Source organism: Dipodomys merriami, unplaced genomic scaffold (assembly GCF_024711535.1).
Source record: "Dipodomys merriami isolate MVZ:Mamm:240054 unplaced genomic scaffold, mDipMer1.0.p SCAF_2, whole genome shotgun sequence".
Taxonomy (NCBI): Eukaryota; Metazoa; Chordata; class Mammalia; order Rodentia; family Heteromyidae; genus Dipodomys; species Dipodomys merriami.
Window position 1 is genome coordinate 74,696,913 of NW_027203381.1, and position 21,796 is coordinate 74,718,708.

A 21,796-nucleotide genomic window follows, 5' to 3' on the forward strand; every position below is an offset into this window, starting at 1 on the left:
ATTCTCATCTCTGCCTCCCAAGTAGCTACCCCTTTCCTTATATAGCCTACGGTAGTCTTAGGACCATATACTATTGTATCTTGTGTTTTATTTTACCTTCTATCTGGTGTCACAATACCCCACAAAATCATACTAGCCTATTATATGTGTTTATTGTGCATGTGTTTGAGTTGGCTGGAAATCAAGAGGCCTTCTTGATATTAGCTGAGTTTGGCCACATACCTGGGACTATTGGGCCATCATTTCAGGCAGCTGGAATAACTTAGTTCTCCATCCCAGCAAACTAGCCTAGGTACATGTACAGGAAACTGGTAGAACATTGAGAGAGTAAGCCTCAGTGTCCAGGAGCATCTCAAGCTGCTGCTGTCCCGTTTCCTGACAGCTCATGGGGCCAGAACACAAGTATACTGTTGAGCTCGGCATGTTGATAGGACAGGTTACCTACACAATGTACATGACTCTTGCCTCACATTCAATTTGTGAGACACAAGTCAGCTTGTGTCTCAGCAGTGTTGAACTTCTTGCAGCCTTCTCTAGTTGTCAGTTTTGCGTGGGTGAGTTTTTGTGCCTGAGGCTTGTACTTACTCTTCTCTCCTCCTAAGGATGCAGTCACAGTGGATCCTGGAGCTTATCACTAACCATACACTTATTAACAAGCTCAGCTTTTCCCCTCTATAGATAACTATGAACACATGTCACTTGGTAGTTTTTTTTTTTTTTTAATATTTTTTTCTTTTAGTTTTTTTTTGGTTCCGTTTGTGGGGCCTGAACTCTGGGCCTGGATGCTGTCCCTCAGCTCGTTAGCTCAAGGCTAGCGTTCTACCACTTGAGCCACAGAGCCACTTCCAGCTTTTTTCTTTTTGTTTATGTGGTGCTGAGGAATTGAACCCAGGGCCTCATGCATGCAAGGCAAGTGCTCTACCACTGCGCCACCTTCCCAGCCCTCTTTTAGTTTTTTTTATCTGAATTTTTATCAGTGAAGTAATTGTTTTCTTTTTTTTTTTTTTTTGGTCCAGTTGTGGGGCCTGAACTCTGGGCCTGAGCACTGTCCCTCAGCTCTTCAGCTCAAGGCCAGTGCTCTACCACTTGAGCCACAGCGCCACTTCCGGCTTTTTTCTTTTTGCTTATGTGGTGCTGAGGAATCGAACCCAGGGCCTCAGGCATGCAAGGCAAGCGCTCTACCACTGAGCCAACTTCCCAGCCCCCTGTAACTGTTTTCTTTACATAGGTGACAAAGTAGAAGCTGCCTAATGATGACTTGAAGTATTAAAGTGTTTAAGATAATAACAGTTGTAGTAACTATAAGAAGTTTTCAAGAGACCTGGGGGTACATCCTAGTGTTAGAATGTGTTTGGCATATACTTAACATTTTCATACACTTTTTTTTTTTTTTTTTTTTTGCCAGTACTGGGGCTTGAACTCAGGGCTTAGGCGCTATCCCTAAGCCTCTTTGTGCTCAAAGCTAGCACTCTTATCACTTGAGCCACAGTGCCACTTCCAGTTTTCTGGTGGTTTATTGAGTTAAGAGTCTCATGGACTTTCCTGCCCGGGCTGGCTTTGAACTGCTGGCTTTGAACCACAATACACAGATCTCAGCTTCCTAAGTAGCTAGGATTATAGGTGTGAGCAACTGATGCCTGGCTCTTAACACATGTAAAGCCCATGGCTTCAACCCTAGCACCAAAATGAAGCTATCAAAGTTCTCAAAATATTCAGGTTTTTTGTTTGTTTGTTTGTTTGTTTTGAGGGGGAGTGGGAGGTGGTACTGGTCAGGATTTCAAACTTGGTAGGCTGGTGGGATACACCTGAGCCATAGCTTCAGCCCTGTTTTTCCCTGGTTATTTTTTAGGATGAGGTCTCACTTTGTATCCAGGCATATTTCTGGTCCTTCAACTTCTTGTCATTGCTAGAATCACAGGTGCAAACCACTGCATCGATCTTCTCTTCTATGGAGATAGGATCTTAGTAGTTTTTCTCTTTGCATTGGCCTGGGCCTTGTAATCTATCCATTCTCAGCCTCCCATATACCTTGCAATGACAGCTATATACCAGAATCCAGCTAGAGGTTAAGAAGTGGTCTAATTTTTTTTTTTTTTTGTCAGTTGTGGGGCTTGAACTCTGGGCCTGAGCGCTGTCCTTTAGCTCTTCAGCTCAAGGTGAGCGCTCTACCACTTGAGCCACAGGGCCACTTCTGGCTTTCTGGTGGTTTATTGGATATAAGAATCTCACAGACTTTTCTACCTGGGTTGGCATTGAACCACAATCCTCAGATCTCAGCTACTGAGTAGTTAGGATTATAGGCATGAGTGTCTCACTTTTCTGCCCAGGCTGGCCTCTAACGTTGATCCTCTGTTCTGTTTCCCAAGTAGCTAGTATTATAGGTATAGTTATTTAAACAAGTAACTAATATTATTGGTACAATTCTTTAATAAAGTAATTTTGCTTAAAGAAATTTATTGTTCTTCTATAACTTTTTTTTAGGGGGTGATATTGAGATTTGAATTCAGGGCCTTGTACTTGTTAGACAGATGCTCTATTGTTAAATTGTGCCTTCAGCCCAAATACTTGGAGAAATTTATTTCATTTGTCAAATATTTTTTGAGAGCCTTTTCTGCCCTGGTTGTGGCCCTAGTAAATAACTGAAATCTCTGCTTTGTAGAGCATAAGCTGAAATGAGGGGAACATAGTCCAAGAAAATAGTATCCCTCCCTACCTCTTACCCTCACTCCCACCCCCAGTCAAAACTGATTAAAAAAAAAATAGTGCTAAAATCTGGAGAGAAATAGCCAGGACAAAGGTGAAGTAGTGTGGAAGCAGAGGCACGTACCCCTCATTAAGGAGATAGTAGAGGAAGAGGGGAAGCCATGTGAAAGTTAGCTGTCAAAGCCATGTGATACACAGAAGAAGTGTGCTAAGGAAATCCTTGTTGTGGTGGTGTTTATGCTAGTGGAAATAGCAGCCTGTTTCTAACAAGAGGGTACATTGATGTCCATCTATCTAACAGTCATTTAATATCTTTAAAGTTTGTCATGTTTTTTGCATGCATGAAAATAGAACAGCGGAACCTGTTGAAATTGTTTTTAGTCAGGAGAGTGAATGGGGTGGTAGATAGTGATGGAGGGAGAATGTTCATTGAGATGCATTGTTTATATGTGTAGAAATGTCATAAGGGAGCCTAAGAAATGCTAATGAAAAATAGTCACAGGACAATATTTAAACATGAGAAAGTACACACAAAATTAAAATAACAGAATACTAATCAGTTTAAATATGAGTTTAAATACATAATGAAAGTGTACGTCTAAAGTTTACACTTTAGAAAAATGTTTATCCAGTATTTTAATAAAGTGATGATTTGTAGGTGGTCTCTATTGTAATTTTGTGTTGTTTCCTATTGTCCAGTCAGTGCATATAGCTTTTGTGGAAAGAATTTCTCATCAGCAAAGTCCCCTTAGGTTATATTGACGCTGGTGGATCTTGATGGTGGTACCAGATGTGCTCATAAGTATGTCTGGTCTCATTTTCATGCTTGCCCTGTTTTACAGGTTTGGTGTCTATGTTCCTCTCTCCTGTTTCCACCAAGACAGCAGAGCTCATCTTCTTCTCACAGACTACATGGTTCAACACCAGGCTGTAGAGGAAAGTGCCTCTACTGTGGGCGGTTTGGCCAAATCCAAGGACTTCCTTTCCTTATTGCTGGAGTCTCTAAAGGAACAGTTCAATAACACCACTCCCATCCCCACCCACAGCTGCCCTCTTTCTCCAGACCTCATACGTAATGAAGTGGAATGTTTGAAAGCAGATTTCAACCATAGAATCAAGGAAGTTCTCTTCAACTCCCTCTTCAGTGCCTACTATGTTGCATTTCTCCCCCTGTGTTTTGTGAAGGTGAGCAATTATCTTGTCTTACATGCTCCCTGGATTTGTGTTTAAATTACATAAACTGGGTATTTCTTGTTTAATCCCCCTTTTCTCTGTCTCCCCTTTGGCAGCCTGGATGGTGGAGTTCGGCTGCATCTGGAGTGCACTAGTACCGCTCCTGGTTGGCGGATAGGTATTTCCATATATGTGATGCACCCGTGGTAGTCCCCTTTTTCTTTCTTTTAATTTACTTCTTTTTTTTTAAATTTTATTTTGTTTTTTAGTTTCCGGGGAGAATAAGAATTCTTCTTACAGTACAGTTGTTACGTAGAAACCTAAGGGAACCAAGGTTTCAATAAAATTCAGCCTTCTGTGATTGGTATCAACAGGATTATCAGAAGTTTCCTTGAGTTGAATCTAACCTTTAAACTTCAATTTATTTCAATAGACAAGAAAAGTGGTCTGGATGTCACTTGGCCCAGAATCTTGGGGCCATTTTAGTGTCCTTCCTCCACCCATTCAGAAGCACTTCTGCAGCCGGAGTGGTCCTTGAGAAGGACTCAGTTCTTCTAGGAAGGAAACACTTAAAAATACTATCACCTCTCCCTCCCAGTCCTAACTCATACAGCCAGAAAGTCAGGTTGCAGGACTTTGGAGGACTCTGATCTTGAACTTTCTGCACGGACAGCAGGACAACCTGCATGTTGACTCAGTGTGGCATTTGTCTGCAGGGCATATGTACACGCAACCCATCCCTGCCTCTTCACCACCAGTGCATGATTCATTCTCTCTCTTTTGATCTTTTCCAGAGTACTCAGTACTATGACATGCGCTGGTCATGTGAGCATCTCATCATGGTGTGGATCAATGCTTTTGTCATGCTCACTACACAACTGCTGCCATCCAAATACTGTGATTTGTTACATAAATCAGCTGCTCACCTGGGCAAGTGGCAGAAGCTAGAACATGGGTCCTACAGCAATGCGCCCCAGCACATGTGAGTAGTTACAGGGTAAATCCATGTAACACTTTTCTACATGCTGTGATCATGTTGATTTGCTTTGTGTCATTCTTATTCTTGGCTTTGAACATTTAGTTTTTGTTTACATGGATGCTATTATCACGCTAAACCAAATATAGGGCCATTAACTCATTTCCACCACCATCCCCCCGACCCCGTCTTAAATATGTCTTACCTTTCAGCTGCCTAGTCACTTTACCAGAGTATAATTTGGGTCCCAAGCTGTACTTCAGAGTTCTGTTCAGTCTGAATCCTTTGCCCAAATTTAGAGTCATGATGTATTTTAAATTCTTTTTATAAGACTTTGATTGGTCCTTCCACCTTCATTGCCACAGCTAAGTAGTTGCTAGCTACACATCTCACACTTAAAACAGCTGGAATTGCTTTTCTCATCTGTTTTTAATACATGCAGATTTGGTCTATTGTTTTTCCTTTCTGTAATTTTTTTCTTTTTATTCCACCTAATCTCTCTACGATTTCCCTGCTTCTCCTATACTTAAATGGCTGTGAGTTCTCAAGTATTTCTTTCACCTGCCCTTTTCAGTCATTTCTCTGCATGGCCTCTTTCATACAAAACAGCTAACTTTAGAACAACCTTTTGTTCTCTCACTTCTGAGCCCATCATCATACCTTTCAGACCTGGACCATCTTCATCTTCCTCCCTTTTATTATTTGAACATTTCACATATTTCATTCCCTACCAGTTTTTTGCCTAATTAAATGGGACAGATTGAGGTGACCTCCCTTTCCCTCTCCCCCTCCGAGTTCTCCCTTCAATTATCTGCCTTGATGTCTGATACAGATTAGCACAGGCCTTCAAGCCCAGGAACTGAAAGAGATTGGGCCAGGCTGAAAAGAAACCCGACTGTGGGCAAAGGACAGATTTCAATAAAAATTGAAAATACAATCCACAGTACTAGTACTGTACATCTTCAGGCTACTGATGGCACATGGCCATGAGGTGTATCATCACTTTAACGCTGGTAAGTGTGAGCAAGGCCGGTGGAACACTTTCTGAACTGGGAAAGCTTCAGGGTGCTAGAATAATTTTTTTTTTTAACATATCTAAACTGCTGTCCCAGTTCTTACCTTAGGAACTAACCTTTTCCAAAATCAGGAAGAGAAGAATTAACTTAGATTTTTTTTTTTTAAAGCTTAACCTGAAGATCCCTATCCCCACCCCAACTCCATTACATTGATGCTGGAAAGAATGAAGCTTTTTCTTCCCTAACTTCTTTCCCCTAGAGAAACCTCTGTAAAAATAAACCAAGAAAGCGGTAAAGAGAAAAGTGTGTGTCACTACCTCGTACGTCTCTGTGTTCTACTGTGTAGCTTCTCACATCTGTGAGGCAGTTGAATTATGTGATAAGCAAACTGGTTCTCTGTAGCTTTTGGGATATAATTCTGCAGTAAGTGTCATGCTAGTGTGACAGTATGTTGATTCTCCTCTGCTCCTATTGCCATCAGCTTTCTCTTCTTATTTGTTCCCTATCACTCCCACAGTAGACTGCTCACTTGGGATGGAGATGACGGCACAGTTGCTTACACTATGTACTTTGGCCCATAGATGCCTTACTGCAATGTTTATCTGCTCATTCTCCTAAGCCTCTTAAGTCCCTCAACACTGAGTAATGGTATCACTTAACAGGCACTATGTGTTCCATAGCAACGAAGTTATCATAACAACTCCTTTCTAACTCCTTCCAGTTTGACCATGGAATTACTGTACTTTCAGAATTCAGGCACATGAAGCCTCGAATATTCAGTCTCTTCTGTACAAATACAATTGGCCTTGCCAGACTAACTATCTTAGCTGTTAATTGTCAATATGCTAACATTGCATTTCTTTCTCTCTTAGTTGGTCACAAAATACAATATGGCCTCAAGGGGTGCTGGTGCGGCACAGCAGATGTTTATATAGAGCCATGGGGCCTTACAACGTGGCAGTGCCTTCAGACGTATCCCATGCCCGCTTTTATGCAAGTACCACTTACTTGTTTTCAAACATAGCTCAGCGCTAAATGTTAGGTTACTCTTTGTGTAAGCTCCTAGCAACATGTAACACGTACTATGAAGTCAGCACATGTAATATAATTATTAATGGAATAGTGGACCATATGCTTTGGGAATGTCTTTTGAAAGGGAGTTTGAAGACTATGTGTCATTCCAGTTTTAATAGTGTGCTTGGATTTATTGTATTTAGTATTGCTTGAAACTGGGAAACTTGTTAAGACTTCTTTTTTTCATCTTAAAATTTGATTCTGTTAACACTTTGGCTTAATGATGCCCTTAAGATATAGTGTACCTGTCTTTATTATTTTTTTTAATGTTTTATTTTTTTGTGCTTGAACTCAGGGCCTGGGTGCTATCTAGCCTGAGCTTAGTTTTGCTCAAGGCTAGTCACTTTGTCACTTTGAGCCACAGTGTATCATTTCCAGCTTTTTGGTAGTTAACCAGAAAAATGAGTCTCACAGACTTTGTTGCCCAGGCTGGCTTTGAACCATGATCCTCAGATCTCAGCCTCCTTAGTAGCCAGGATCACAGGAGTAAGCCACTGACGCCTGGCATATTTGTCTATTTTTAAGTGTTGTTTAATACAGTAATAATGTGATGTCTTACATTTTTGGAATTAGTCACATATTATCCTTTTAAAGCTTCCAGTTTGGAAGTTTGATATGTTTTGTGACTTTTAACTTTTACTTGGATTTGAGAGAAAAACCTTAAAAATTAACTCCAGTTCTATACTATTTTAACTTGTGCTTTGGATCATGTTCTATTTCATTTTTCAGTTTCTAGAAATTCTGGCCATTAGTGGCAGAGTATTTATAAAAAGGAAGGTCATCTGACTGGCCAATGAGAATGAGGAACACCAGGCATATGCAAGAGACATTTCTTAGTAAAAATGTCCATTGTTCAGTACAGTTCCTTCGAATGGCAATCACATTCTAAAATAGAACTAGAAATCCTTTTTGGACATACTTCTATCTCTTTCTCCCTCTGTGCCATCAAGTTCCTTGTAACAGTACGTGGACTCTTTGGTTCTGCAGGTACTTACTTCAACGGACTCCTCAGCTTTATTCTAGGAACTTGCATCAGAGCAGTATACTTGTAATCAGGCTTGCAAAGTCAGAGCGAATGGGAGCTTGAGAAAGGAGCATGGGGAGAGCTCTTCAGTGCTTGTTCAAGGGGAGCATCTTAACATTTGAGCCACAGTACCAATCCCAGTTTTCTGGTGGTTAATTGGAAGTAAGAGTCTCATGGACTTTACTGCCTGGGCTGGCTTTGAGATCCTCAGATCTCAGCCTCCTGAGTAGCTAGGATGACAGGTATGAGTCACCGATGCCTGGCAAGTGAAAACTTTTTGAGTAAGGAGTCTATGCCAATTCCTCCTCAAGGGCTGGGAAGGTGGCTCAGTGATAGAGTGCTTGCCTCTTCATGCCCTGGGTTTGATTCTTCAGTACCACATAAGCTGGAAATGGTGCTGTGGCTCAAGAGCACTTACCTTGAGCTGAAGAGCTGCAAGACAGCACCCAGACCCAGAGTTCAGGCCCACAACGGACAAAAAAACCAAAAACAACCCTAAACTCAGTTCCTCTTCAACTCCATGCAATTGCCTTAGATAAGTGGGCTCATGTCAGAACTCCATAAGTATTTGGTTTCTCCACAGGTTTATCTAACTCAGTTGGCAGGATTTTCTAAGTCATTACTAGCTTCTTCCCCTTAACCTCTTTAGTAGCTTCTACCCCTTAACCTGTACTAGCCAGGTATTTTATTATAACTTTTCCTTTTCTACTGTTAACTGGTATCTGCAGAAAGATGAGACAAGTAACTGGTGATTTTAACTGACCAAATAGTTTTACCAGTGGTTCTCAAAGTGGTTCTTGGACCCATTTGTGTGTAAATTATCTAGTGGAGTCTTTTAACCATTGATGTAGGTCCCTCTCCCAGGGTTTTGAGTCCAAATCTGGAGGATCCTGGGAATTTTGTAGCATTTGCATATTTGGAAATGATCCTTTGGCAGATTGAATGAAGCTTGGGAACATTTATTTACAATGTTCCTGTTTACCAGTAGTAGTTATTAGACCTTAAAACCTGACCTCATCTTTATTATTTAGATAATTAGTACATCTAACTGCAGTATAGACCTTATCACAGAAAATAACAGTTTTGCTTTCCCTTAGTCCTTCTAAAACACCACTTCTGAGCCAGCTTATATGTGCTATTGCTGGATGTCATGTAACTAAACCAAAGAAAGATTTTTTTCCCTAAGGAAAGGCCCTAAGAACCTGGGTCTCTTTCAGAGCCTAAGATAGTTTGTCTTTATTCTCAGGTTTAAGCTTTTAATACTGAACTTCATCTAAAGTCCTATGTGGAGAGGCATTCCTGTAATTCTAGCACTTGGGAAGCTGGGGTAGGAGGTTCAAGAGTTTAAGAATTTGAAACTGACCTAGACAATATAGGCTGTGGTTCAAAAACAGTTATTAATTCCACTTAAATGCATTTTTAAAGAACATATGTTATACTACTAGTTACTACTACAGTCTATCTTCATTTAAATTTAAATTTAGGACTAGACTGGTTAAGATGAATTGTTAGGTAATGTTCCCTTGCAACCTGTGGTCTGTACCTTTCTTTTCATAGAACATTTTTATTAGTCAACTGGGATTTAGTCCCTTAGACTGCAGAGTTTGATGAGAATGGAAATAATGAACCTTGATTTTAGTCTAGCTCTAATGCCTGCTTAATTTTTTTATCCTTCCTTGCCTCGTCCTTTTGTTCCCTGTGTAATATTCACAGTAAATAAGTAACATAGATACATGGTATAAAGGCTTTCAGTCAGTAGCCATACTGGGTTAAAAGTTGAAGGAAAAAAATAAGAAACACTATTGATATTATTTCCTTCTTTCCAAACTTGTGTAGTGATAGTGTTTATATTGTAGCTTAAGAATGATTTTTTATATATTCAAATAGTATACTTTGAATGACTATATAAGTAGCTACATCTATCTTTAATTACTTGCCTCGTGAGTTACAAATCCTAAAATATTTCCCATTTGGTCCTTTACCCAACCCCTCCCTGTCGTAGAAAAATGTACTTTGGGTTATCTTAAAATATAAACCTGCATTATTAACCTAGAGACATCTTTGTAGGCACTACTGTTTGGTGCCAGATTCCTTTTCATATCCCAGAGGTATTGAAATAAAATTTACTTCATTATTTGTGAGCAAAAAGGAAACCATTTATTTAAAATGAAAAAATAATGAAGTAGCCTGATTGAGGACAGGGGCCTAGCTCAAATGCGTTAGCATTTACTTAACATGCATAAGGCCCTGAGTTCAAACTTAAGTACCATCAAAAACAAAAAGAGAGACACCTAGGTTGATATATTTGTTATTGCATACAAGAACCTATGAACATGAAATTATCGTAGATGAATTTAACGAACAGTAACTTTGGTCTTTCTGTGAAATAATGTTTTGTGTTTTGACTTCCTTACAGTTCCTGTTTCATCGTCCATTAAGGCTGTTAAATCTGCTTATCCTTATTGAGGGCAGTGTTGTCTTCTACCAGCTATATTCCCTGCTGCGGTCAGAGAAGTGGAACCATACACTTTCCATGGCTCTCATCCTCTTCTGCAACTACTATGTTTTATTTAAGCTCCTCCGGGACAGAATAGTATTAGGCAGGGCATATTCCTACCCTCTCAACAGTTATGAACTCAAGGCAAACTAAGCTGCCTCTCAATAATGAGGGAGACCCTAGATAAAAATATTTTCATACGTTCTATTTTTTTCTTGCGATTTTTATAAATATTTAAGATATTTTATATTTTGTATATTATTATGTTTTGAAAGTTGGGAATGGTAAGGGATATTAAATGTATCCACAAACAAGGTGATGTGATCGTTCATGTGTTAGTATATATGAGAGAGAAGCCTCCAGTAAAAGTTGGATTTGTATGGCTCTGGAATAACTCATTGTGTACACATCTCTGCATCACTTGACAGAACACCTTTGGTGTGTTTGCTTTCTTTTCAACTCTTCTCATCCTTAGTTCTCAGCTGGCCAGTAATGATTGCTGTGAAGGGAAGATGAGTAGAATTTCCTTCTAGCCCTACCCTCTTTTAATTCAGCTGGCTAATTTAGCCAAAATGAATGAAGAGTCCAGGGTGGGGTTCTTGCCTTCTGTGAGGAAACCTTTTTGATATGGGTCTCAGATGGTTTGTCTACCTGTGACATTTAAAGGTACTTTTGAATAAGTTTCTATCATGAGGCTCAGGGTTTTGCTGCCACTTTTTCTGTTTTTTCCCGTTTTTTTTTTTTTTGCTTCTGCTTCCAGAGATTTTTCTTTTACCCTTAGTTGTTTGAAATGATGTTTTTCAACAACAAAAGTTTTTTTAGAGTACTCACAGTTGAGAAGGAGATGAAAGATAGCTGGATCCTTGGGGGGAAAGATGAGGCCAGTTGAAAATGCCTAAAGTAACTAGAAAGGGCAGGTCCTCACCTTCTTGGAGGCAGACTCACAGCAGCCATTCATAGTGGCCTAATGTTTGGAGTTAGGGAAAGTGAAATACAAGTTCCTGTTTTGTGGATCTATATCCAAAATATGTGCTTTAAGTTTCATACTCAAAGGTTGGGGATGTAGCTCAGTGGTAACATGCTTGTCTAACATGACAGAGGCCCTGTACTTGATTGCCAACACCACAAAATAAGTAAATAAATAAATTTCATACTGCAGAACCTTCATGTTTTGTGAGCGTTACCATAACAAGATCAATCATGTAATTCATAAACTGGATGGAAAAGTTCTTAAAAGAGTTCTCAACAAAAACCAGTCTAAGAAATAGACGCATATGTAGCTACTTAACTGACCACTTTCATGTGTATCATGGCTTCCTTAAGTATGTTCAGGTGCATACTTGTTTTAAAAGTTAAGTGATTTGACATCCAGCCAGTCTTCAACTGTTCAGCAGACACAGGCTGACCTCCAGGTCCTCTCCAGGTTTTGGATATAGCCATGAGTAAGAAATGTGGGGCCCTTTTCTCAGATTACAATTAAAGGTAGGTGGGACAGATCATGTAGTAAGTCTTTATATAAAATGTGTCTGGTGATGGTAAGTGCAATAAAGAGTAATCAGGATGGGGGAACAAAGTGGTAGAGATGGTAGACAAGGCATCTTTGAGATGATTTTTAGATATCAGACAAAGCAAGATTGGGCCATATAAATAGCTTTGGTAGGAGGATCCATGTTATAGGAGCAGCAAGGCTGTATGGCCTTAGGTGGGGACAAGTTGATCTATTGGGAGGATTAACAAGAGAACCAGTGTATGAAGTTAGTTGCTATTCAGAGAAGTAGTTCAACCTAAAAGTTCGTTTGAAGAAAGCAGGGAGCATCTCTGCTTTCATTGTTGTCTTGATGCTTCCCTCAGCTAACAAACTGGAATTACTTGACAGCTGAAGACAAACTGGTAGCATGACCACACTTGTCTCATTAAAAGGGACCCAAGTTAGCTAGGTTTGGCTCATGCCTGTAATCCTGGGACTCAGGAGGCTAGGACAGAAGGATTACCAGTTTGAGGCCAGCTCAGACTACACCAGATACTGTCTCAAAAAGAAAAAGAAAAACCCCCAACTTGGCTCTAGTGGTAACATGCTTGTCTAACTATAGTTAGACTATAGTCATAAACACGATCCTCCTGTTGGCTTAATTCTAGAGTAGCAGATACTAGCCTAGTTCTGACTGTTGGAATGGCAGAGTCCTTGCCTTTATATTTGGATGTGATTGCATCAGGGCGTTAGAACCCTTCAGTTCACCATGCTGCTTACCTATTTTTGCCCTTTGTAGGTGTTAAAAAGGGAGAGTGGAAGTGGCTAGTTACTTGGGTTAGTGGGTTATATAAGGGCCACTCCTAGTGATGCATGGACCCTGAAAAATGCTTTTTTGGGGTTGAGATGTATAATTGTGCAATTATACAGAAAGGAAGATTAGGAAGTGATCAGTTGGATCAACTGGAGACCTTACGCTTCCCTATTGTATGGGTGGCCTAAGGTGAGAAGATACCTTGGCAGTAGAGGTATGTGGTTCCCAGGAATGAATGTGTGTGATGGGAATGCTCCTTGGTAGACTATTTGCATAGACCCTATACTCTTTCTCTCACTTCCCAATCATCACCACCATTGCTATCTCTTTCCCTCTGTCTTGCTCACTAGGCAGTTACTGTGTTACATACTACTGGGTGCCAGAGATAGGAATATTCAGAGTTAACTTGCTAATAGCAGATCAATCAGTTATCACAGGAATGACAATAGATGATAATCCTTCAGGAAGGATCTATGAGATACAGTGGTGACAAAAACCTCATTGGAAGGAGAGTTCTAGCAGCTGGAAACAGAATGACTTGGAAATATGAGACGGCTACTTTGGGCTGCAAAAAAGCATGTTGGGATTTAAAAATGCAGAAGCAGAAGTGAGAACTGGAAGGATGTTTTGTGACCCTTTGTAAAGTGTGTGACGTACAAGAATGCAGCCTTTAGTACAGGGAAAGTTATGTCCTCATGGGAGCTCTGTTGAAACCCAGATGTGTCAACACTACACAGTGAGGAGACAAGACTGTATAATTGTTCTTCCTGTACCTTTGAACCCCATCTTCATTAAAATTATACCAGGACAGTGAACATTTGTATTCTCTCCTAAAACATTGTTAACATGATTGATCACTTACTAGTTGTCCCTCACTGATTCCAATAATAGAAAAACTGAGTTCACATCTTCATAGTAGACTCACATGACCCCTTTAACTGTGGGCTTACAAGAAGCAATAAGCTTTTTTTTCCTTCTTAGTTTTCACTGCAAATTCTCCTGGATACAGAACATTAACTTATAATGGGGACCTTGGTGAAATGACCATGGTTGCTACAGTGAGAAAGTTGCAAACACTTGGCTATTATTGAGATGTAAAATATCAAAAGCAAGAAAAGCCTTCTGAAGCAGATCATCAGGACTTTTGTTGTGCCAGACCTTGAAGTAATGAAAGATGACATTCAACAAAGAATGAGTCTGATGCATATAATTTACTTCTCTAACTGCTCATTTTGAAGATCCCACATCATCTAGCTTATAGTTCCATGGTAGGCATTTATATCATTTATTAGAGTACATTTTTAAAGCATAACAATCTTTTAATTACACTTAGATGTCTCTATGGATATGCTTAATAATGAATAGAAAAAGATTTGAAAATACTTGTAGAGTTCAAAAAACAGCTGCAATCATGGTTTTCAAATAGACTTCTTTGAAAAAGTGCTTTACTTTGCAGTCATAAGCCAGAAAGTACATGGCATTAGTTAATGCAAAGCATTATGATTCATCTAGTAAAATACATCACTGTGGACATCATGAAATTCTCATATTAGCTTGTCCTCTATCACACACAGATGTCTGTGTTGCTCAGGTATCCTCAGGGTTCCTAAGGGATTTGCTGTGTGCCAGTCAATCTGTGTGACCCCCTAAATAAATACTATCTACTGGTGCTGATCGAAGTCAACCTTTTCTCCTACCCCTCCACCCCTCCTTCATGCCTGGGAAAGTCTCATTCCCTTTTCTAGCCCTATTTTGCTAAGAAAGGTGTTGGCAAAGGAGGACACATTATTCTACACACCTTGAAGATTCATGTCATCACGAAAGACCAGCCATGACCAAATGTGGTCCTAACTATAATGAATCTTATGTTCTGGGACACAAGGTAGACAATTATTGCCCCACCCAATTTTTGTGCACTCAACAATGTGATTAACATTGTGCAGGAGATGAACAGTTTTATTTTGAGCCTGACTTCTACAGCAGAACTAACTTTGTGATCATCAATGTCTCTAAAATCCTTTCTCCGGGAATATGGAATGCTGATTTCACCTGGCTCATTTGTAGAGATCTAACAGGACTTCACAACCAAACCAGTCATGACCCCACACAACATCAGAACTGCTTGTTCTTTTTTTTTGAGTCCAGTTGTGAGGCCTGAACTCTGGGACTGGACGCTGTCCCTCAGCTCTTCAGCTCAAGGCTTAGCACTCTACCACTTGAGCCACAGTGCCACTTCCGGCTTTTTTCTTTTTGCTTATGTGGTGCTGAGGAATCGAACCCAGGGCCTCAGGCATGCAAGGCAAGTGCTCTACCACTGAGCCACCTTCCCAGCCCTGAACTGCTTGTTCTTAATTGCTTATGACTCCCAATTTTAAAAATCAAAGCAAGTGTTCAACTCTGGAGTGACTCTTTGCATAGATCTGCAACCAGATCAATTAAATACTACTAATACCAGTGAAAGATGCTTAGCTGTTCCTTGTCCAGACTCTTCTGTCATTTGATAACCAAAAATTCTCTACCTTGGTCTTCATTGTTACATTGTCTAACTTTCCTCATCTCTCATCCTTTTGCTTTAGACTCCTCAAAAATTTTGGCATACTAAGGTCCACAAGTACAATATCACTAAGCTCTTGATAAATATTTCTTGAATGAGTGATGCTACTTATATTCTCGATGTCCTCAGACTGTAGAATTTTGATGGGTAATACTTAACATTTTAGAGCTTAGATTAGGCCACTGGAGAGTTGGTCAGGTCTCTTCATATTTCAAGTGAGGCAGAGAATAAAAACAAAATATCCTCCATCTGGTCCAGTTTGATAAAAAGAAAACACTAAAAGAAAACATTGGTACATGCATACATTCCACTTCAATTTCAGTTAACGAATCAGTGCCCTCAGTTGAAGGACTGATGGTTGAAGAGTTGCAGCCCTTTCCAGGGCATCAAACAGAGCCTCCTGGGAACATCCAGCCTTGTTCTACCCCTTCTCTGGAAGAAAGTTCACAGTCTTATCCCATCCAGCCATTTTTTTCTTTTCAGGAGGGAGGTGTCTAGTTTTCAGTGCCCCAAGTGGTGACCAAATGGGTAATCCCAGCATATTTGGGGGAATGATTGTTCGTGGGCTAGAATTTCATCAGTGCCTAGCCCACAAGAAGCTTATAAATATGTATGTAACCGTTGACACACTGTGAAATGGTCAGAAGAGGATTATGAAGCTGTAACTCCCACCCCTTTTTTGTACAACTACTTGAACATTTTAAAACTACAAAATATTTTTTTTTTAAGGAAACACAACACGTGAGCAATAGAAGGTGGTTGTGAGCGAGTCATTTCCCAGCCCTTCTAGATTGGAATGGCTTAGAAAGGCTTGGGGTAGGGAACAAATCCAGACAGCTGTCAGTGTATCACATGCTCATTGACAATGCCACATGCCTAAGGTGATTCCATAAATGAACGGTGTCGATCTAAATTAGGAACATGGCAGCCATTTTATAAATAAGACAGAGGTGCCTCAGTCCTCAGAACTGGAGACACTTGTTAACATGTACATAAAGCTTCTCAGTCTATCCCCAACAACAACAACAAAATATATATTCTACATGTATTACAAACAACTTTCAGTGATTATAGGTAGTTTGTTACTTGGCTCAGTTCTGACGAAGTTCAGTGTGGTTGTTGCCCTCTTGCCTTCTAACTGGAACATGAGCCTTATCAAAGTATAGGCACCACAGTGCAATGAGACTGACACAAAACTTATCTACCACAGTCTCTGATAAGGCAGGAATGTGCTTTCAAATCTCCCGAACATGGTCTTTCTCATGTCTCACCACCGTATTTCTTCACTTGCTTGTCTAGGGGGATAATAGTATGTTCTAAGACTTTTCTTGTGGGTTGGTATCTCATTGGCTGTTGGTCCAATATCTTGACTCTTCAATGAGAAAGCAAAAACACTCACCAAAGGCCTATTAAACACCCTGTGTCATCTCAATGTTCTCTGAAGACAGACTCATTCGTTGATGTATCAGATACCCTTGCCATAGATACTGGCTTAAAAGGCATAGGACAGATAACAAAACCATAAGACTTATCAGAGTGAAGAAATTGTGCCTGTGCCTGTGTGTGTGTGTGCATGTGCTCGTGCACATGTTTGCAATTTCTCATGGAAGGAAGTGACAAGAGGTGTCCCATGAAGCCTTTTAGGGAACATTAAAAAAAAAATCTACCATCGGTTGTGTTAGTTTTCCTTCCTCTCTTCACCTGAAAAGAACCACTAAAAAGTCTAAGTAACTTCAAGAAAATCACATTGGTTTATTTTTTCTGCTGGTACCCAGAGGAAAAGATCAGGACTGAATGTCTGGGGTGGGCAGTGAATAAGGGGAGTTATGGAAGGGAAGAGGTGCCTCACAGCTACTCTTGAGCAAAAGGAGTGAAAGGGAAGGGATCCACTGGCCAATGGAATTCATGATCAAGGACAGCAGCTTCAGGGCGTGGTAGTGAGAGCCAGTTTTCTAGGGTTTGATCCTCCTGGTGTCCTTTCTGTCCTGCCTAGCCTAGTATAGAAAGACTGAAACTGAACTAGACATGGTTTCTGCTAATGCCCTGGCAATTTAAACATCAGGTTTGCCTGAAATTATGCCTATGTGGAAGACTTTTCTCAATGATTAATGACCAATGGCACATTAAGATTCTGATATTAAGAAAGCTGATGGATACCCACAAAGAAGATCCAATAGCAATCCTCAGTTCAACCCCCATTGTTCCCACTTACAAAACTGATAAATCAGTATAGTGGTAGGCAGAGTTACTAGTTAATGAGAGCCACAGCCCAGAAAGTCTACCTGGGTGGTGCCAGTCTTAGGGTTTGCTTGATTACAGATTCTGCCTTTCTATGCTGGTATTAGAGTCATCTTGGGCAGGTCTGCAAGATCCCAGGGCAACAACTTGTGGTGACATTTACTGACTTGGGAATCTAATTGCACCGTATTTTGCTTCTTTTAACAAAGCTTATTAGTAAATGAATCTAAAACAACACATGCTGTAAAGAGTGTTAAGAAGCATGAAGGCGGCCTTCAAATCTCAATAGCAACGTTTCCTGACACGCAATGGATTTTTCTTTCTTTCAAAGGACATTCTCACAGCCAGCTCTCAGCTGTAATAGATAATGGAAATGGGGGAGGACTACAACTCACCCAGATTTCAATGGCAGCAAACATTCCATCCTCTTCCTTTGCCTAACCTTTCCTTCTTGCTCATATGACCTTATCTCAATTTTACCTTTTGATCCTTCCCTTGGCCACTCTTCTAGAAAATGGGATCATTAATGAATGGTCAAAGGCTGGAAAAAAGAAAAGTCGGAGGTCAAAATAAGCTCACGCTTGGGTAATCTGTGCCTGGGAGATGGCCCTGTAAATAACTTCCAGATAGGTCATGACATTCTTTCGCAGACACCTGCAGGTGAACGGACATCATTCTATTTGCCTCCCACTTCCTCCATCCAGAATCACTGATCTCCGCTGGGGCTGGTAAAAACAACTGGTTGATGTCTCCAGTCTTTGGCCATTCTTAGGGATGGTCATTTTATTTCTAAGGGTAACCCCTTCTGGTGTGACCCATGTGTTTTCAGCCAACTCTCCACAGAGAAGGCCAGGGGAAACTGTCTGAGTGGGACTTCTGATAGGGGACAGCAGGACCTTGGAATCTGTCACAGTGGATGAGGGGGGCAGGTGGTCCATGATCGGGAAAGGAGGACTGAATAAGATGAGGCTCTGAGGTCTTCCAGACCTTGGCCTGTGGAAAGACTTAGGACCTCCAGAGGACCGCTCAATTTTTGAAGAAAGAGGGTTGTCCCCGGATGGCTCTGTGTCTGACAAACGCTTTCTGCATTGCACTGTTGCGTCCTGGTTGGTGAGCAGGTTAGACATGCCTGGTTCGGGAGAGAGATTGGGTCCCTCGTGCAGGCAAGAGTCAGTGGCGTCTATCAATGAAGCCTTAATGGGTCCCATATCTTGCTTTGGTTTCTCTTCCTTTGGGCTTTCCAAGGAAGAGGAAGATTCATCTTTGGCTGGTTTCTGAGTGGTCTCACCCGTTGAACTAGGTTCTTCTTGGCTCTTCTTCAGAGGCTGAGCCCCACTCTCCCCTGTGTTCTGAGAAGGCAGGGGCTGTGGGATTTGTGTGTACTGAATCTTGGGTGGGATGACCGGAACTGCCTTGGCCTGACACATTTTCACCATGAAGGAGGTTCTCACCGCTGACACACTCACAGGAGCTGAGTTACGGCGACCAGTGAGGGCGTGAGGAAAAACATCCAGGTCCTGGGTGTCTTGAGGATGAACCTTCCAGGAATCTGCTTTACATTGAGATGAAGTCATCCAGGGGACCTGGGAGTCTCCTGGCTCAGAGAGCTGCATTCCAGGTGAACTTAACGAGGCTCCATTCTCAAGCCGGAAGAAGTCAGTGATGGGAACAGCAGAGTCCAAGTTGAGAGAAGAAGGTCTGTTTTTCCCTTTTGAGGGTCCACCCTCACTGCTCTTCAACTGTAACTTTGGGGGTTGCTCTTCAGGTAAAGTGCTGTCCTGAATACCACGGGAACTTTCCTTGTTGGGTTCTGCTTCAGGGACACTGCCTTGCTTAATCTGGGAGTTGCTGTGCCTTAGTGGTTGCCCCTGATTTCTCTCCCCTAAGCTGATGGGGCTGGAGTCTGCTGGTTTGGGTTGTCCACTGTCTGCTCCCTTCAGCCTAGGAAATCCTTCTTCCCCTTTTAGGCCAGAGAACTCTCTAAACAACTTCAGGGCTCTCTCGTCCCATCCAATCATCCCTCTTCTGGTTGCCAGCGGCTGCTGACTGTCAGAATTCTCAGAGTCCAGATTAGCACAACTGCTGGAGAAGGAGACATCATCGAGAGTCCACTGGCTCTTAACAGTGGTCTTGCTATCCAGAGAATGGCTCTGGCGTAGGCTGGGCCTGTGGCAAAGCCTCCTTTCCAATCGATGGCTCTGGGGGCCCTGAGGCTGGGACTCGTGCACTTCTTTGAGGGTGGGAGAGTGAAGGGGACTCGTCACCCACTGAGGCTCCTCCCAGGGCTCCACCATCTCCAGGCTGTGCTGAGCGATGTCGGGCACACTGTCATCTTCATCACAGTCTGAAGGCTCCTGTACTGAATGGGCTACATCCCCCTTTCCGTGCGGCGAGATCTCGAGCTCTTTCGTTGGGCTGGGGAAACCAGAGCCTTTTTCCTGGAGAGCAGCATTTTTTGAATTTGGCTTTTCATTTTGTCTTGGAGCAGCCTCATCTTCCTGACAGGGAATAGGGGTCCCAGGATTGTCTTTGGACTTTGGCTGCTCTGTATATGAATAGGTCCTCAACATCTGAGTCAGATCTTCTTTCTCAAGACTGCCCTTGGACAGCAGGCCTCCAGGAGGCTCCTCCAGAGGTGTTGGAGGGGGAGCAGCAGGAGGGAGTGGAGGAGAGATATTCTCTGGGCCTTCCACCTTCATCCTTGGGGGCGAGGGTGACTTCTCAAATGGAACTATTGCCAGAGGAGCCAGACTGCCAGGATCTGGACTTGGGGCCTGTTCAGGTGAGGATGCAGGGAGGTAGCTGGTTGGCTCCAGCTTCTCTCTGTGGGTTGCTGCGGCAGCCCCTTGTGTGTTCTGAATGGTTGAGTCCTTAGTCCATGCCTCAGAAGGGGTGGAGCTACAATACAAGATCCCTGGAGGCTCTGGGGAAGGAAACGGCTCTGGATTGGACTCAAGAACTGGCTGAGTTGGGTCGAACTTCTGAGCAGGGGGTGGTGGCAAGATGGAGAGCTCCTCCTCAGATTCAATGATTTTCAGCTCCTGTTGAATTTCCGGCCAGTTTAGGACATTAGCCAGATCATCTTCATCCTGAAAAAAAAATACCAAGAAACTGATTTGCAAATCCTCCCACCTCTATTTCCACAGCTTGGGCTAAGCCACCATCTTTTCTCACCTCATTTGCCACATCCTAACATCCTAACTGGCATCCCTGGCTTGTCTCTTACCCTCCCCAAGCATTCACCTTCCAGAAGAGTGACCCTTTAAGGACAGAATTCCAAACATAACATGTTCAGAATGTTTTCCATTGGCCTGAAGTTCATCTTCAATCCCATTCTTTAAGTGTCTCAGGCTCTCTTTTCCCACTAGGTTCATGTTACATCTTGTTCTTTCTGCCTGGAAGTCTCTGTCTCACATCTCTAAGATCACATCCTCTACCCCTTTGTCAAGGGAGTTTCTCAACCTCTTAGCTATTCTTCAGAGAAACCCTTGCCGATCCTGGTGACAATCCTCTCTTCCTTCTAACTAGTGAGAGAACAGATTATAAAGGCTGGGAAGGCAATCAGAGCAAACCTGCCCTCCCGCTCCCCAGGTCTACATCCCTCATGCAGTCAGGGATACAGGCTTTAGATATCACAAGATGGCCCACTGCCCCAAGAAGACCCTCATGTAAACAGTGGAATGATTAGATGAAGGGGTCCCATCAGTGGACCCTAGGGAATCACATCATATCTTCTTAGGTAAAGACATCTCATAAAAACCTTGGAACAGTCTACCGCTAATGAGTTGACAAGGAAGGCTGGGTGCCAGTGACTCATGCCTGTAATTCTAGCTACTTGGGAGGCTGAGAGAAAAGGTAGTGATTTGAGAGGCCAGTCTGGGCCAAAAAGTATATGAGATCTTATCTTGAAAATAACCAGTGGTCTGGGAAAGTGGCTCAGTGGTAGAGTGCTTATCTTGCAAGCATGAGACCCTAGGTTCGACTCCTCAGCACCACATAAGCAAAAAGAAAAAAGCCAGAAGTGGCACTGTGGCTCAAGTGGTAGAATGCTGAAGAGCTCAGGGACAGAGTGCAGGCCCAGAGCTCAGGCCCTACAACCAACAATAACAACGACAACAACAACAACAAAAAAAAGGCAGAAAAGAAAAAGAAAATAACCAGCACCACCATCACAGGTAGTGATCACATCTGGAATTGGAATTCCACACACAGGTTTTGTGCTATTTTTAGGATTTACTGTCATTACATTCCAAGAACAT

General features: G+C 41.9%; 2 protein-coding genes across 4 annotated transcripts in view; one reads left to right on the forward strand and one right to left on the reverse strand.

Annotated features, from left to right (window-relative positions):
• The window catches only part of Tmem39a (transmembrane protein 39A), a 30,903-nt gene extending 20,233 nt beyond the window's left edge, over positions 1–10,670 (forward strand). For both annotated transcript variants that reach the window (XM_070030159.1, XM_070030157.1), the window contains 4 exons: positions 3,546–3,888; positions 4,671–4,858; positions 6,741–6,861; positions 10,383–10,670. In XM_070030159.1, the coding sequence (XP_069886260.1) occupies positions 3,546–3,888; positions 4,671–4,858; positions 6,741–6,861; positions 10,383–10,616 (886 nt within the window). In that variant the 3' untranslated portion in view covers positions 10,617–10,670. The remainder of the gene's footprint in view (positions 1–3,545; positions 3,889–4,670; positions 4,859–6,740; positions 6,862–10,382) is intronic.
• Positions 10,671–17,027: 6,357 nt separating this feature from the next.
• Positions 17,028–21,796, reverse strand: part of Arhgap31 (Rho GTPase activating protein 31) — a 107,380-nt gene continuing 102,611 nt past the window's right edge. For both annotated transcript variants that reach the window (XM_070030156.1, XM_070030155.1), the window contains exon 12: positions 17,028–20,626. In XM_070030156.1, the coding sequence (XP_069886257.1) occupies positions 18,209–20,626 (2,418 nt within the window). In that variant the 3' untranslated portion in view covers positions 17,028–18,208. The remainder of the gene's footprint in view (positions 20,627–21,796) is intronic.